Below are 15,657 nucleotides of genomic sequence, written 5' to 3'. Positions count from 1 at the left end.
TCCCCTCATGGACAGGCTCCATCTAATCCCTAATAAAGACACAATTGTTTCTTTTAGTCCTTATACTTCAGGGTCCCAAAAAGAAGGTGGCTCAGAAAATTACTCTGAATGGTAATGGTGTCAAGTCAAGTTTTTTGCTGTGAAGTCCTGAAGAGAACTCCATCCTAGACCAAATCTGACACGCCAGAGTACCTAAAGACTACAAGCTTCCATCAGTTAATACAGCAAGGATGGGCAACCATAGTCCTCAAAGGCCACAACCCGGTTAAGGTTTTCAAGAATTCCACCATAAGTATGCATGAGATTTATTTGCGTACAATGGAAGCAGTACACTTCTCCCTCCGTATCTGCGGTTTCAGTATCTGCGTATTCGCTTATTTGTGATTTTTCGGCTGCTGTCTCCACCCCCCAAAATTACATTATGATTAAAGTTCCTAGCCAGAAATAGCACATCATCTCCTCTGCCAACCCAGCGCATCATCTCCTCCACCAGCCGCTCTCGCCTCTCACAGCACAGAACTGAAGACAGCGCAGGAAACGCAAGTGCCGAGCGCTTTGAAAACAGACGCGTCCTTCACGCAGGCCCATCCTCTCATTGCAACATGGAGCGGAAGCAGAGCCTGCACGAAGCCCAGCCAGCGAGATCGAGAGAGAGAGAAAGCTGCTCAAATACTCGGTATCCGGCACACTCCCAGGTACTTTCAGCTCTAGTTATTCGTGGTTTCAATTGCAAAAATGCTGGCTGTTATAAAAAAACATTTCTCAGTTAGGGTGCTGGTCTTAGACCAGAGGGCTGCCGTGTGAGCACTGGTCCACTGGTCTGACTCAGCAGTGGCAATTCTTATGTTCTTATGTTTATGTTCTTAACAGTAAATAACATATAAAAAGTTATTTGCGGTTTTTTTCATATTCGCAGCCACGGTCCGCCCGCATCCCCCGTGAATACGGAGGGAGAAGTGTACCTGCAATTCAAATTCATGCATTTATATTGTAGAAATCTTGAAAACTCAACTGAATTGTAGCTCTCGAGGACTGTGGTTGCCTACCCCTGGAAAAGTGTTATCTTACCTGGACAATCTTCTCCCAAGCTAGAAGCCACAATTGCCAGAAAGTTAGACAGTTGGCTCTGGCCCTTGGGTCTAGATTTGGACCTGTTGGATCTCCACCAGGATCACCGACACTGTTTCAGCTCCTCCAGACTACAACTCCTTCCTAGCCTAACATGCCCACTCATATGGTACAAAACAACCATATAGATCTCAGATCTATTTCCTGCTAGAAACAAATGTGAAAAATAACCCACTCAGGATTCTTCCAGCCTCCCTAGATAGAGAGGGTGGCCTTGTGATACTGGGATAACGGAGATCTCCCTATAAGGAGTAGGAACTTAGGAGAGGCACATATGGGTCTGAGCTCAAAGTACAACATATAGTGTCCACTGTTTTGGAGCCTATGAACTAAAGAAAAGACTTATTTTCTCAGGAAGGACACAGAAACAAGAAACTGGGTGTGAGATCTTTAGCCCCTGACCTCCAAGGCCACAAAGACCATGGCTAAACCGTTTTTCAGGATAATTATCAATGTGTGTGTGTGTGTGGGGGGGGGGGGGTTCTACTTCATATATTTCTTTGTGCTGACTCTGCTCTAAACATAGCCTATTGTTATATTGATACTAGTAGCATAGTCAGATGTGAATGTCTGGGTGGGCCTATAGATTCCCTTCCCTGAATTCCCCCCCTCCCCCAATAAAATTTAATACATTCGCTGGTGGGGATTCCCAAGCCTTGCCAAATAAAGACCTCCACTGGAACCCACTGGGACTGTTTGAACACTGAAGTTAGCAGTGCATTTTAATCCGCTGATGCCAGAACCCCCTTATGCCTGCTCAATTCATACACATGAACTGAACACACACTGTGATGCTGCCATCTGTAGGTGGCAAGTGCACTGCCAACTTCACCAGTGGTTCAGATGATTCATGCTGCTGCTGGGTGGGCCTAAACCCAAAGTGAGAGGGACTCTTATCCACCCATGCCCATCTGTGGCTAAGTTACTGATTGTAACCTAACCTTTCTGGTTTTTCTTCTTGTTTAGTCTGGGTATCTCTTTCTCTCCATGTTTTTTATGTCGTTTATCCCCTTTATTTTATATTTCTATATAAACCACTTTCTCAATTTGGCGGTATAACAAATAAATTGAACCTTGAGACATCTGAACTTATTAGCCCTTGAACGACAGGTAATTGGATCTCTTGTTAGCACAACGAAAGAGAGCCCGAATCTGTCGGTGAAGGATCCAGAATACCAAATCTGAGAAATATCTGGAATGTCTGTGCATCCATGCAGTAATTATCTTAGAAGAGGTCAGTCATTCCACAAGGGGGACCCCAAAACAGGCTCACCACGGCACCTGAAGCCTACAATGAGGGTAATGGGAAATCCCACTGAGTAGTCTCTAGCCTTCCAGTAAGAAGACTCCAAGTGGTATCATGAAAGAGCACAGTAGCTTGAAAAAAAGAGGGGGTCCATCCAGTCATACCAATGGTACAGGACTAATTTGCCAAGGAAAGGGGGAATTTTTACTCTAAATCTGGACCAACCAAATCCTTGCATGTGTAAATACTAGTGCTGCCCGATTCAGGAAAAAAAAATTTGATTCGATTCAGCCTATTGAATTGGTTTTTCGATTCGATTTTCCTGCCCAATTGGGTGTTTTTTTCAAACATCCTGGTGGGTTTATTTTATAGCCTCTTCACCCCCTTTGCCTTCTCCTAACCACAATAGTGCTGTGGTGTAAACAAACAAAAAGACTTTTCCTCTCTCTGTTAAATCTTAGCTCACGTTTGCGGTCTAACACCAGCTCTGGCAGGATACATGTTTCAAATCTGACATATTGTAATCACAAAAGGGAAAATAAAATTAGTTTTTCTACCTTTTGTTGTCTGGTCATTATTCAAATCTTGTTGGTCCCAGGCTCTGGTTGTCTTCTGATAACTTGCTTGCCAGGGTCGTCTTCTTTCTCCGTGCTAACCATCCATCTGCCATCTCTGTCCTCCCCTTCCATTTCCCTTCCCTCCCCCGGAGGTCTGGCATCTTTCTTTTTTTTTTTTTTGCCTCCATCCACAGATTCACCTTTTCTTAACTACCCTTTCATCCAGCATCTCTCCCTCCTTCCCCACCACCTCATGGTCCACCATCTCTCCCTTTCTTTTCCCAACTACCCTCCTATCCAGTATCTCTATCCCCCCTCCACACCATCCCTTGTGTCCAACTTCTCTCCCTTTCTGTTCCTTCCCTCCCTAAATCCCATTGTCTCCTCCATTTTTAGACCCATTATTTCTTCCCCCCCCCCAAAGTCTGGCATATGTACGTCTCTTTTAACCCCCCTTCCCTCCCTCCCTTCAGGGCCCCCTTCCCATGAAGGTCTGTTCCTCCCTGAAGACCTGCACCTCCTTCTGAATGTCTGCACCCCCCTTGAAGGCCTGTTCCCCCTTTAAAAGCCTGTTTCCCCCCCTGAAGGCCTGTCCCCCCTGAAGGCCTATGCCACCATCCCTGGCCTGTCCCCCCTTTGAAGGTCTGTCCCCCCCTTAAAGGCTTGACCCCTCTGTAGGCCTGTGCCACCATCCCTGGCCTGTCCCCCCCTTTGAAAGCCTGTCCCCCCCTTAAAGGTCTGCACCCCCCCACCCCCCAGGGAAGGCCTCCATGTTCCCCCTGGCCTCCCTGCATGGTTTACCTTATAGTTTCAGCCTGCAGCGAAGATTGCGGTTACAGCATCTTTGCAAAGTGCTTTGAGCCGTTTCCTCTGCTGCGGTCCCCCCCCCCCTCCTCTGACATCAGGGGCATGATTGTGAAGGAGGAAACAGCTCAAAGCACTTTGCAAAGACGCTGTAACCGCGATCTTTGCTGCAGGCTGAAACTATAAGGTAAATGGTGCGGGGAGGCCAGGGGGAACACTGAGGCTTTCCTGGTGGGGGGGAGGGGGATGCACAGTCCTTCAGGGAGGCCAGGGGGGAAGCGGGAGGCCAGGGCGGAAGCCGACAGCAGCACTTCCTGCCTGATCCTCCTTGCCCTCTAAAGCAGGTGTGCTGCTGCTCCTGCTTTAGGGGGTGAGGGTCCGAATCGGGAAGCCAATTTTTTTTTTGTTTTGAATCGATTTGAATCAATTCACCTGAAGTGAATTGGTGAACCGATTTGAATCGTGAATCGGGCAGCACTAGTAAATACATGTACAAGCACACGAAGCAGTATTCTATAATGCCTCACATAAGTTCTATAGCACAAAAGTGCATGGGGGTTTAATGCATGGGTGCCGCATGGATGAGAATCCCACTTAAAGAATACTGTAACATACATGAGCCTTTTCAGCACGTGTGCACCCAAAGTTATAAGAGCTCTATGGGTAGTATAACTTCCATCAACCAAATGTTGGACATACTGATACCAGGGTTACAGCCAAGTACCATTTCTGAATAGGTTCTCACTGTGAGGCATTGGGACTGCTAAAAGAATGCATCCCCTAAGTGCATTACATTATGTGTGTATGTTAGGCCAAATGTAATAAATGTTAGGCGTGGACTCTGTCCACAGAAAGAAGTGGGTAACTTAAATTACAATGGCAATAAGGAGGTGGTGGAGAGGGAAACGGTGATAGAGTTCAAAAAACCATGGGATGAACACAGAGGATCTCTAATCAGAAAATAATAGTAAGAACTATTGAAGAACTAAGGCCAATACTGGGCAGACTTGCACAGTCTGTGTCTTGTATATGGCCAGTTAGTTGAGGACGGGCTGGGGAGGGCTTTGATGGTCTAAATGGGCTGGAGTGAGCTCTGACAGAGACTCCAGTAGATAGAACCTAAGCACACCACCAAGCAGAGCTCTGGGTTTCTGGACCAGAAATATCTAAGAAAAAGGACCGTTTAAATTAAATTAAATTATTAATTTATAGATTGTGTACGGTTGGGCAGATTGGATGGGCCATTCGGGTCTTTATTTGCCATCATTTACTATGTAACTCCATCTGCTCCTCCTTCCCTCAGATTTAAAAAGGGCTGTGTGTCAGTGGTTCCCAAACCTGTCCTGGGGGACCCCAGCCACTCAGGATTTCAGGATACTACAATAAATATGCCAAACTATCTAAAAATTAGGGCTTAAATTTACAAATAAACAGCTTCAATTCTTTAAACTTTTAATGTATCAGGAAGCTACAGCCTAAATATATCAAATAATTTTTCAAATCCAATATTTTATAACTTTAATACATGAGCAACATTGTCAAGTCCCCCTCGCAGTGCTGCAAAGAAATAGAGTGTTTCTAATAAGAGTGATTTGAGAGCCCCCTTCAGCTCCAGCCCCTGAAGAGGTTCAGTGGTCAAACACAGTTCATCCGAGAGTCGTATGACCTGTTTTTGAGACTGGGAATCCAAACCGGTTGTATGATTGGGGTAGAGGTTTTGGGGACTGGGAATGGACATTGAATATTCATATTGTGAACACTGATTTCATGGGTTCTAGAGAGTGCCAATTTTTATATTATGTTGAAATGATGCTAATATATATATATACACATACATACACATACATATATATATATATATATATATATATATATATATATATGTACATATATATATATATACACATATATACAGTAGTACCTTGGATTACGAGTATAATCCGTTCCAGGAGCATGCTCGTAATCCAAAATGTTCATTTATCAAAGCGAGTTTCCCCATAGGAAATAATAGAAACTCGCTTTGATGCGTCCCCCCCCCCAAGAACCGGCATTGCTCCCCTCGAAGGCCCCGTCCCCTGCGATCAGGCACCCCCCCCTGCCTCGAACCAGCACCCCCCACCACCACGATCCGGCACCCCCCCCTGACACGATTGGGCACCCCCCCCGCCGCTTCTTACCCTCATCTGGGCACTCTTGAAGCTCGGCCTCCTTGTCTGCTGGGCCTTGAGTTATAAAATATTGTATTTGAAAATTTTTTTTATATACCGCTCCATAAGATGCACTTTTTTCCCACCCAAAAGTGGGTGGAAATCTCGGTGCGTCTTATGTAGCGAAGGTACAAAAAAAAAAAAAAAAAAAGGTACCGCCCCCCCCCCCCCCGGACCATTTAAAAACACCACTTCTGCCGCACCTTTTTAAAACACCCTGCCCATTGCACCTTTGTTAAACACCTCCCCTTGCATGCCCACCGCCGCCACACCTTTTTAAAACCCCAACCCACCCCGCCCACCTACAGCAACTTGTTGCAAATAACCTGGTGGTCCAGCGTGATCTCTCCCTCGCTGTCTCCTCCCATTTCCTAGCTAGCGGCGCGGAGGTCAGGAGCAAAACTTTCCACGTTCCCGCTTCGGCCACTCTTTCTGAATGGCTGCGATCAGTTCTCGAGGGACTAGCGAGAACTGATCGCAGCCATTCAGAAAGCAATGCGGAAAGCTTTGCTCCTGACCTCCGCGCTCTTTTGACTTCCGCGCCACTGGCTGGGAAATAAAAGGAGACAGTTAGCTAGAGAGGAAGGGATTTTAAAAGGTACCGGGGGATGGGGGATGTTTAAAATACCAGGACAGCCATCTAGAGGGATTTTAAAAAGGTACTGAGGGGGGGGAGGGGTTAATTTTAAAAAAGGTACTGGGATTACGTAGAGGGGATGATTTAAGGGAGTGGGGATATGTGGTAGGTATGGGGGGATGATTTAGGGTATATGAGGGGTATGGGGCCTGCCTGCCTGTCTGTCTGTCACTAGGCCTGCCTGCCTGTCACTAGGCCTGCCTGCCCTGTGCCCTGCCCCTGCCTATCACTAGACCACCAGAGGGGGGACAGGGTACAGAGCCTGACAAGGAGTATGGGGTTGAGTATAGAGCCTGGCAGGGAGAATTTGGTTCATAATGTTTTTTCTTGTTTTCCTCCTCTAAATCTAGGGTGCGTCTTATGGTCAGGTGTGTCTTATGGAGCGAAAAATACGCTATTTAGGCAATAGCTTCCTGATATACTGAAAGTTACAATAAATATGCAGGATAGAAATTTCCATGTATTGGGGGTAGTGAAAGCAGATCTCTCATGAATATTCACCAAGGATATCCTGAAAACTCGACTGGGGAATGTTATAAAACTCCTACTCTAAAAAAATTATGATCTGTATGATTGAAATGAATTTATACCTCCCAAGACCATGCCATATATCTTCATTTGTTGACAAACTTAAATAATTTAACATCAGCAATAGCATGCCTACCCTGGTGGCAGCTGAAACAGTCATGCTGCGAGGTCTCTGCACCTCATCACTCTGTCCCGGCTGTACATTCGGAGCAGCTCCATTAGCTTCCAGTTCACGTTTTTCTTTACGTCGCTGTAAGGTATTCACCAAAGGTTGGTCATATGGGCCTGGTTTAGCCCAGTCCTATGCAAAACGTTAACCATGACAACGTAAGTCAACACTTGAGAAATTCAGCATATACAATGTGCAACCAACAAACTCTTCCAACTAACACCTTTGATTGATAAGAGGAAAAGGGGGAGAGCAACAAGATGAAGTATAACAAATTACAGGTTAGAGTTAATAATGTATGTTAACAGCATTAGTGTCACCTCTGTTGAGGAAATTACACTGGCTTCTGTTTCAATTGAGAGTTCAATTTAAATGTGCCTGTATAGTCTTTAAAATTTTACATGGACTATTTGTTCCTTTGATGTCTTTATCTCTAAACACCATGAGGTCTTCGGGCATGAGAACAACTCATATGAATAAGCTCTGCGATATGGAATGGACTACCTCCTCAAATTAGATTGTGTTTATCTGTTACACATAATTGGAAGAGCTACGACAGGCTGAATTACACATTTTGGTGGACAAATGTTTGTACCACTTATAAATGAGAGAATAAATGCGGAGTGTTTGGGGTTTAGTAGTACATTTAATAGAGTGTGGAGCCCATTGACTGCTTTTGTTGCATCGCAATAATTGTCATGCATTTTTTTTGTTGGATTTTCTTACACATCCGGGGGAGGGGGGGAGGGAAATGTATTTTGATTATTAAAATTTCTTAATTATAATATTGTAATCACATAATATGTCTTCTTGTATTAATAACTGAGAGGGGGAGAAAATGATTGTTTTTGTATAAATTGTGTATTTAATAGTGCGTTTTATGAAATGTTTATGCTCAAGTAATTGTATTGCACTGTCAAAGTTTAAAAATCAATAAAGATTTATTAAAAAAAAAAGATTGTGTTTATCTCTTCAGATCTTTCGCAAAACCTTAAAAACCACTATGTTTCATCACTTTTTAGGCTATAGCACCAATGAATGTTAATAGATCTTTCTTTATGATGGATCTCCTATTTCTAGGAGATGATTCGGTATACAAGACTAAAGATTAGATTAGTGTGTTTTAATGTGGTGGTAATAAAGCATGTTATTTTACAGCATGTTCCATTTTATACAATGGGACCTAGTTGAAATCACCACATGTTAATGGTACTCTTGCAGTAGTGTATGTTAAGTCAGTCTAGTCCTATATCTCTTCTATGGCAAAATCCTGAACATTTCCTTCTGGTTTTAGAGTACCGGTATATGATTAACGCAGGAGTCACTGCTTCCTCTAAGCAAGTGTCCCGCAAACTTTGTTTGAGATGCACACACTAAGCGTAGTGGCTGCGGCTCAAGGCATCCTGGAAGGGCGCGACATCAACGCGATGACATCACGTGCATGCATGAAGTTATCACGTTGACATCCACATGAAAGCCCTGAGCCGCCATTGGGGGGTGCCGGCAGGGAAGACGCACGAAGAGAAGGCGAGGTACTGGCGCCGGCTGATTGCCTACAGGTTGTGTCTCTAGAAATAATTAATAATACTAGTAGTAATAGGTGCGCTGATGCCAAACAGTGAGAGCCTTTTCTATAATAGCATCTGGGTACCCAGTTTCCATTATAGATTGCTTATATAACCAACCATCAGTGTTCCTAACATTTGAATGCCATAGACCTGGTATAACTGCGGGTACCGAAATGCATGTATTCATACATATTCCACCCATGGGTTTACCCCTCCCCCCTTTGCAATTGTGTACTCCTTTCCAGAATAGCACTTAGGGTGCTTACACAAAGTGCTCATTTTCTCTGTACTTAGATGCACGGGGGTGGGGGCAGTATGTATAAGTGCCTAGTTATAGAATTGCTTATTCTATCTGCACTAAACCCCGACTGCACCCTTTTTCAAAAAAGGAAACATCAATTGGTTGAACAGGCTAATTATGAAACAACACTTGGGCATTTGACACTGCAATCACCCTGGAACTGGAGGCCTGGAATGTTACCAAGCACCATACTAGATTTCCAGAAATGCACCTACCCCCTCATTCTATAAAAGGTCGCCTAAAGTTAGATGCCAATGTGTGTTTAAATTATAAAAGGCTACCACTGACACGGCATGACTGCTACTGTTACGCGCGTTTAGTGCTAACTGCCATTCTACAACTTTGGCACACAGCTTGCCGTGTGTGTAAATACAAGAGTTCATTCACAGGAGGGGCAACATGTAGGAGAGACACAGACAATGTCCAAAAGTTATGCTCGAAAGACAGTGTTTTAGCCCTATGGCCTGCTTCAGGAGAAATGATTGCCTTTTTAACAATGTCCTTAATACTGAAACACTAAAGAGAGGGAACACCCCCCCCCCTTAGTCATTTCAGATCATTGCTGTTGGCATCCTCCTCCCTAGGCTGTTTGGAAAGCTACTGCTTCACACCATCCATCTGTTTGTAGTCAGTGGCTCAGAGCAAGTGGACATGTCCACTCCTGAAGCAGGCCTTAGGGCCGAAACATGTACATGTCGAGTCTAAATATATATAATAAAGAAACTGAGCACCTAAGGTCACCTTCACTGTCTTTCTTGCCTTTCTACCTTGAGAAGATGGCATCTCCTGCTTCTTTGTGGTCAAAAGCTATGCACACAATATATAGAATACTGTTAGTTAGGCACTAACCTGCCACATTTAGTCGTGAGAATGTATGCCCGCTATTGGCATAGCATAAGTGACCGCCCTAACTGCTGGCACTTAAACGTCAACTTACGCTCACATTCTATAATGGAATCTGGGTGCCCAGATGCTGGTACAGTATTCATGCTCGGTGTGCTCATTTATAAAATTGTTGTCGTAATCAAGCGTTGACTATTGTAAAATGATTTTAGTCCCTTCAATTCACACACATGTTGGGAACCCCCCTCCAAATTGTGTTAGCTATTCTGATAGGTATGCAGGATGAGGCTGTTTGCTGTTATCTCCTTGGGTATCTAGGTTGGTGGAACCCTATTGATGCTATGACTAGCAGCCACTGTCATTATTGAGCTAGAAAGACGACCACATAAGGAACTGCAATATAACTTTTTATGCAGTGAAAACAGGAGAAAATTCCAATGTTTATTAAACCAAAGGATGGCTAATTTGATTAATGGATGCCCTTTTTTCACACAGTCCAAAACAAAAAACAGCAGTGAAAATTCTTTTAAACTTGTCATAAATGCGGTTTTTAGTTGATTTTAAGTCTTCAGATCATGCCAACCACCAGCCAACTTATTCTTAGGCTTATTTCTCATATTGGCTTATATCTCATCATCAGACATAAATTAGATAGAAGAGGGGCTGTCGGGATGCTGCGGAGCAAAACAAAAGGGGGGACTTGTTCTTGAGAATGCCTTCGGGCGAAACATGTTGAACCCATAGGTCCTACCCAATGTTCAAAGACTTAGCTGACAAAACTACGGCTAAAAGCTAAGTACAAAGTTTTTAATTCATTAATTTAAATTTTGTGAATTGATTCTTGCAATGAATTATGCACATGAATTGCACAGAGCACTTTAAAAATTATAATTTATGTCTGATGATGAGATATAAACCAATACGAGAAATAAGCCTAAGTTGGCTGGTGGTTGGCATGATTTGAAGACTTAAAATCAACTAAAAATTGCATTTATGACAAGTTTAAAAGAATTTTTACTGCTGTTTTTTGTTTTGGATTATATGAAATATTGGCGGTGATTTGAAGAATATTAGGTTATATATCTACACTTTTTTCACACAGAACACATCCCTTAGCATTTTGTAATCAATTTGTGCTACAAAAAAAAGAAAAGGGATCCTTAGTCTACCAGGATTGTCCAGACTGATTTCTTTTTTAAAAAATTTACACCGTTATCACAGACAATGCTTTATGTATATTTGGCATCCACTTCAGATCCAGAAAATAAAACAGTGTAATATGTAGACATTTATATCAAAATTTGAAAGATGATGATGTAAACTTTAAACATTGCAACAAAAGAAGCACAAACCTTCCAGCTAGGGATCTTAGATGACAGTAACATGCTTGGCCCAGTGGTATAATGATGACAGTCTGGAAGGATGACAGAGCAAGATCGGGTCCAAGGACGGGAAACGGGTGGGTATGGAGGGATAAGACCTGCAGCAGTAGATGCTAGGTATAGTTCACTACAGTGGTAAAACCCATTAGACAACTGGAAATAAATGCACATACACATACAGGACAAAAAAAGAAAAAGAAAAAAAAATAATCAATGGTGAAATATGACACCATGGATCTGATCAAAAAAAAAACAAACCCAAAATGCATTTCCAAACCAAAATGAAAAATGACTGTAAATGTGCAACAGCTCAATCTGCAGAACATCATGAAATGAGTATATTTTTTTAAAATTATAAATTAATGGAAAATTTCCCAGGTGCACAGAAAAATATCTAGAGGCAAAGGAAGGGCATTGCTCAGCAGGAATTGCAAACCTTCAGTTGAAACTTTTGTTTCCTACTGCATAGCTGCAGTTTCTGCAGACCCCAATGCTGTTAGTGCTCTGGTCCAGTAGGACACCAATGCTGCCGTTAACATAGTAACATAGTAGATGACGTCAGATAAAGACCTGAATGGTCCATCCAGTCTGCCCAACCTGATTCAATTTAAATTTTTTCTTCTTAGCTATTTCTGGGCAAGAATCCAAAGCTTTATCCGGTACTTTGCTTGGGTTCCAACTGCCGAAATCTCTGTTCAGACTTACTCCAGCCCATCTACACCCTCCCAGCCATTGAAGCCCTCCCCAGCCCCTTCTGTAGTATCCCTTCTCCTAATTATTCCAGTTGGAGGACTAGGTAATTAGGTCACTACATTCAATCTGCACTAGAAAACTGCTCCAAAAATCTTCAACATTTGTTCCAAATGTAACCAGTGTACGCATCAAGCTACTTTCCTAAATGGAAGTATTTATTTCCAATTCACACTAAGGCCCAAATTCTATATGTGGCGTCCTAAGTTACATGCACAAATCGATGCGCATAGCCAATTTGCCTGTGCAACTAAATTGTTTTAACAAGCCAATCAGCGCTGATAATTGGCAATTAACACCTAATAATTGATACTACTTGGCACCAACTAGAGGTCATATGCCCAAATATTTGTAGGCTCATTCTAAAAAGCGGTGCGCGTCACTTCTAGTGTGCGAATCTCAAAACATTCATCCTAAAAGTTAGGCGCTTTGTTATAGAATATGCCCCATCCACGAACAACTTAGGGGCAGGTATTTAGGCCTAAATATTATGCTGCGTGCGGCCGCAAAACACGATTCTACATTCAGTGGGAGTCTCTTATAGAATCTTACTAACCACCGCTCTGATCAGCGCCAATTTTCTTGTTGCCATATAGAGACTTTGCCCCTTAGTGTACACGGTTTAGGCACCTTGGACAGAATAAAAAGTCCGAGAGCTAGTCTCGACGGACGGCTCTAACGCGGAGCTGGAAGGCCCGCGGGGCCGTCTGCCGAGTAGGTTTCGGGGAAAAAGGGGGGGTTAGGTAGGAAAGGAAATTGGGCGGGCAGAGGCCGTCCCGCCGAGGGACTGGCCTCTGATAAGTCAGTGTCGCGGCCGTGGGGGGGGGGCGGGGGGGTGGAGGGATTATTTAAGGAGGGTCTCGGAGGACCTTAACGGTTTCCGGTCCTCCGAGACAACTTTCCCGCCCTCCCGCCCGTTAGTACCTGGGGTGTGAGTTTGCATTGGTAGGCGGTATCCCGAGCTACTGGCGGCTGGTCTCATCATGGGGATGAGCGGTGGGCCGGTTGGGAGCCGTGCCTGGTTGGTCGGATGACCTTGGACAATGGGGCATGTGGGGACATGCCACCCCTCGGACCCTTGCTTGGATGGCAGGGTCGGGGGCCATTTACATCTGTGTCTGTAGCTCTGGGTCACAATGGTGATACCATTGTGAAGGTTTTAATAGATAAACGGTTATTTAAAAGTTGATTGTACTGTTATTTATATTATTTAAATGTTATTTAAGTATGTTAATTTGCAATAAACAGGGCTGCGGCCAGGTTTCACCACGCACGTTTACGTGTCTTCTTTGGGGATTTGTTTAAGGGTTTGAAGGGCTGGATGATGTTACCATTAAGAAAGCGGGCCATTCCAGCTTCCGCTGTTATTACCCCGTAAGCTCGCGTATATGTAATGTTAATGCAGTAGGCTGTATTCCATCAGTAGAGATTCTGCCCATACCGGGCTATCAAATCTCTCTCTACTTTGGTAAAAAACAAAAAACAAAACTGGTAGGCTTTCAAACCATGTACTCGCCTCTCAATTCATCCTCAACAGCTCTAATAAGAGCTCTGGCAGAATAAACCTCTTTAATTACCCATCCCTGAAATCATGTCACTACAAGAAGTTCCTTGACAGAATGTTATCATTCCAGGCAGCCAAACTGAACACATGGCTCGTAAATTGAGCAAATTGCAGCTCTACACTCTCGAAGAGCGTAGGGAGAGGGGAGACATGATTGAGACTTTTAAGTACATCACGGGACGGGTCGAGGTGGAAGAGGATATCTTTCTTCTCAAGGGACCCTCGACCACAAGAGGACATCCGCTCAAACTTAGGGGAGGGAAGTTTCGTGGAGACGCCAGGAAGTACTTCTTCACGGAGAGAGTGATTGAGCATTGGAACAAGCTTCCAGTACAGGTGGTCGAGGCACGCAGCATCCCAGACTTCAAGAACAAATGGGATACCTATGTGGGATCCCTACGAGGTCATGCCAAGGGATAGGGTCACTAGGACTTGAATTAGCGGGTCAGTAGAATGACAGTATAATTAATGTACTTTAGGGGTCAGTAGACTTAAGAGGGTGGGTAAATGGTGTGGGCAGACTTGATGGGCTATGGCCCTTATCTGCCGTCATCTTTCTATGTTTCTAAAACCCATACTCGAGGCCACTTGATATGCTGACTTCAGAAAATCACTGAAGACCAGTCTCTAACACATTCTAATCCCAATTCTTGTCCAATCCCCTCAGCTATCCTCATCCCATCCCCCAATTCTCTCGATTTTAGTTTAACTCATGCTCTTCCCATTTGTAATTGTTTTCCACCCAAATTGTTTCCCCCTAGCACCCCAATCTCTGACTAGATACATCCTTTTGATTCAAAGCAACATGGTTCTCTTCCGTTTGGAACTTGTAGCCCAGAAAGTACTTTTTTTTCCCCCTTACAACTCATACCCTCATTGTATGTATCTTGTTGTAAACCGCTTTGAACTTATGGTATAGCGGTATATAAGAAATAAAATTATTATTATTATTATTAAAGTTACCAACAAAACAAAACAAAAAAAGTTAATTTCCTTTATACGAGTACATATTTATTCCTCTTTCTCGGAACATAAGAATTGTCACCAATCAGCACACAGAAGGTATTCAGGCAGCTTTACTACTGGACATCTAGATTTCAGCAGCATTCTAATTGTTCATTAGCTCCAATCATGTTCATCGATTGCACTGTTACCGACAGGTCTGCAGCAGTCGGGTTTGTCAATAGTACAACCCGATTCAAAATAGCCAAGCAATTGTTCGTGAATCAATCGTTTGGCTATTTTGCATGGGGTTTTACTACTTTGCATGGGAGGATTGGCGCTGTAAATGTTCGGGACAGGGGGTTAGTGAATCGGGTCGGAGGGAAATCGGGTCGCAAACCGATTAAGTACACGATCGGTTTGCTTAGTGAATCTAGCCTCAAGCCCATGTCAGCACCGTTTGGGCTAGAGTAGGGAACTGGCTGTGAAGTCTGTTCACCATTAATCACCCTACTTGGCAGCTTGGGATGCAGTGAGCAGACCCTCACTTATGATTTTCCCAGCATTGGGGGGGGGGGGGATTATGAAATCATGTAGGAAATGTTCTGTTTTACAGAAATCCCAGGAAAAACAGAAGACGTTACGAGTAATGATCCTTGCACTAATTAACAGGTACACAATTAGGAACTTGTCAAGTTACGAGTAAAGGTGGTTTTTAATCCTCTGAACAATGCCCCTTCCAAGATCTTTTTTTTTTTAAACCTTGCATGGTACAGAATCTGTGTTACAAGCAATGTAAATGTAAAGCTAGATAAATTATTTTAGTGAAAGCAGTACGTGAAATGTAAAGAAAATGACAGGCAGGGAAGCCATGGGTGTTACTGGGTAAGATTTGAAGTTAATGCCACTAATTCTCATTCTCCTTTCGCCCTACAGGTGGCTAATGGTGCCATCCAACCTCCCCCTTTTTAAAAGAGGGAAAGGGGATGAGACTTGATATACCGCCTTTCCTTGGTTACAATCAAAGCGAT

The 15,657-nt window shown here is 43.6% G+C and overlaps 1 protein-coding gene across 9 annotated transcripts in view; it reads right to left on the bottom strand.

Annotated features, from left to right (window-relative positions):
• Positions 1 to 15,657, bottom strand: part of MTSS1 (MTSS I-BAR domain containing 1) — a 359,179-nt gene that overhangs the window by 7,673 nt on the left and 335,849 nt on the right. For 4 of the 9 annotated variants that reach the window (XM_033932871.1, XM_033932870.1, XM_033932875.1 and 1 more), the window contains 2 exons: positions 11,341 to 11,523; positions 7,244 to 7,408 (listed from right to left, as the gene is read on the bottom strand). In XM_033932871.1, the coding sequence (XP_033788762.1) occupies positions 7,244 to 7,408; positions 11,341 to 11,523 (348 nt within the window). The remainder of the gene's footprint in view (positions 1 to 7,243; positions 7,409 to 11,340; positions 11,524 to 15,657) is intronic. The other 5 variants (XM_033932873.1, XM_033932872.1, XM_033932876.1 and 2 more) reach the window with 3 other exon arrangements.

Source organism: Geotrypetes seraphini, chromosome 2 (assembly GCF_902459505.1).
Source record: "Geotrypetes seraphini chromosome 2, aGeoSer1.1, whole genome shotgun sequence".
Taxonomy (NCBI): Eukaryota; Metazoa; Chordata; class Amphibia; order Gymnophiona; family Dermophiidae; genus Geotrypetes; species Geotrypetes seraphini.
This window is presented reverse-complemented; position numbering and strand designations above follow the sequence as displayed.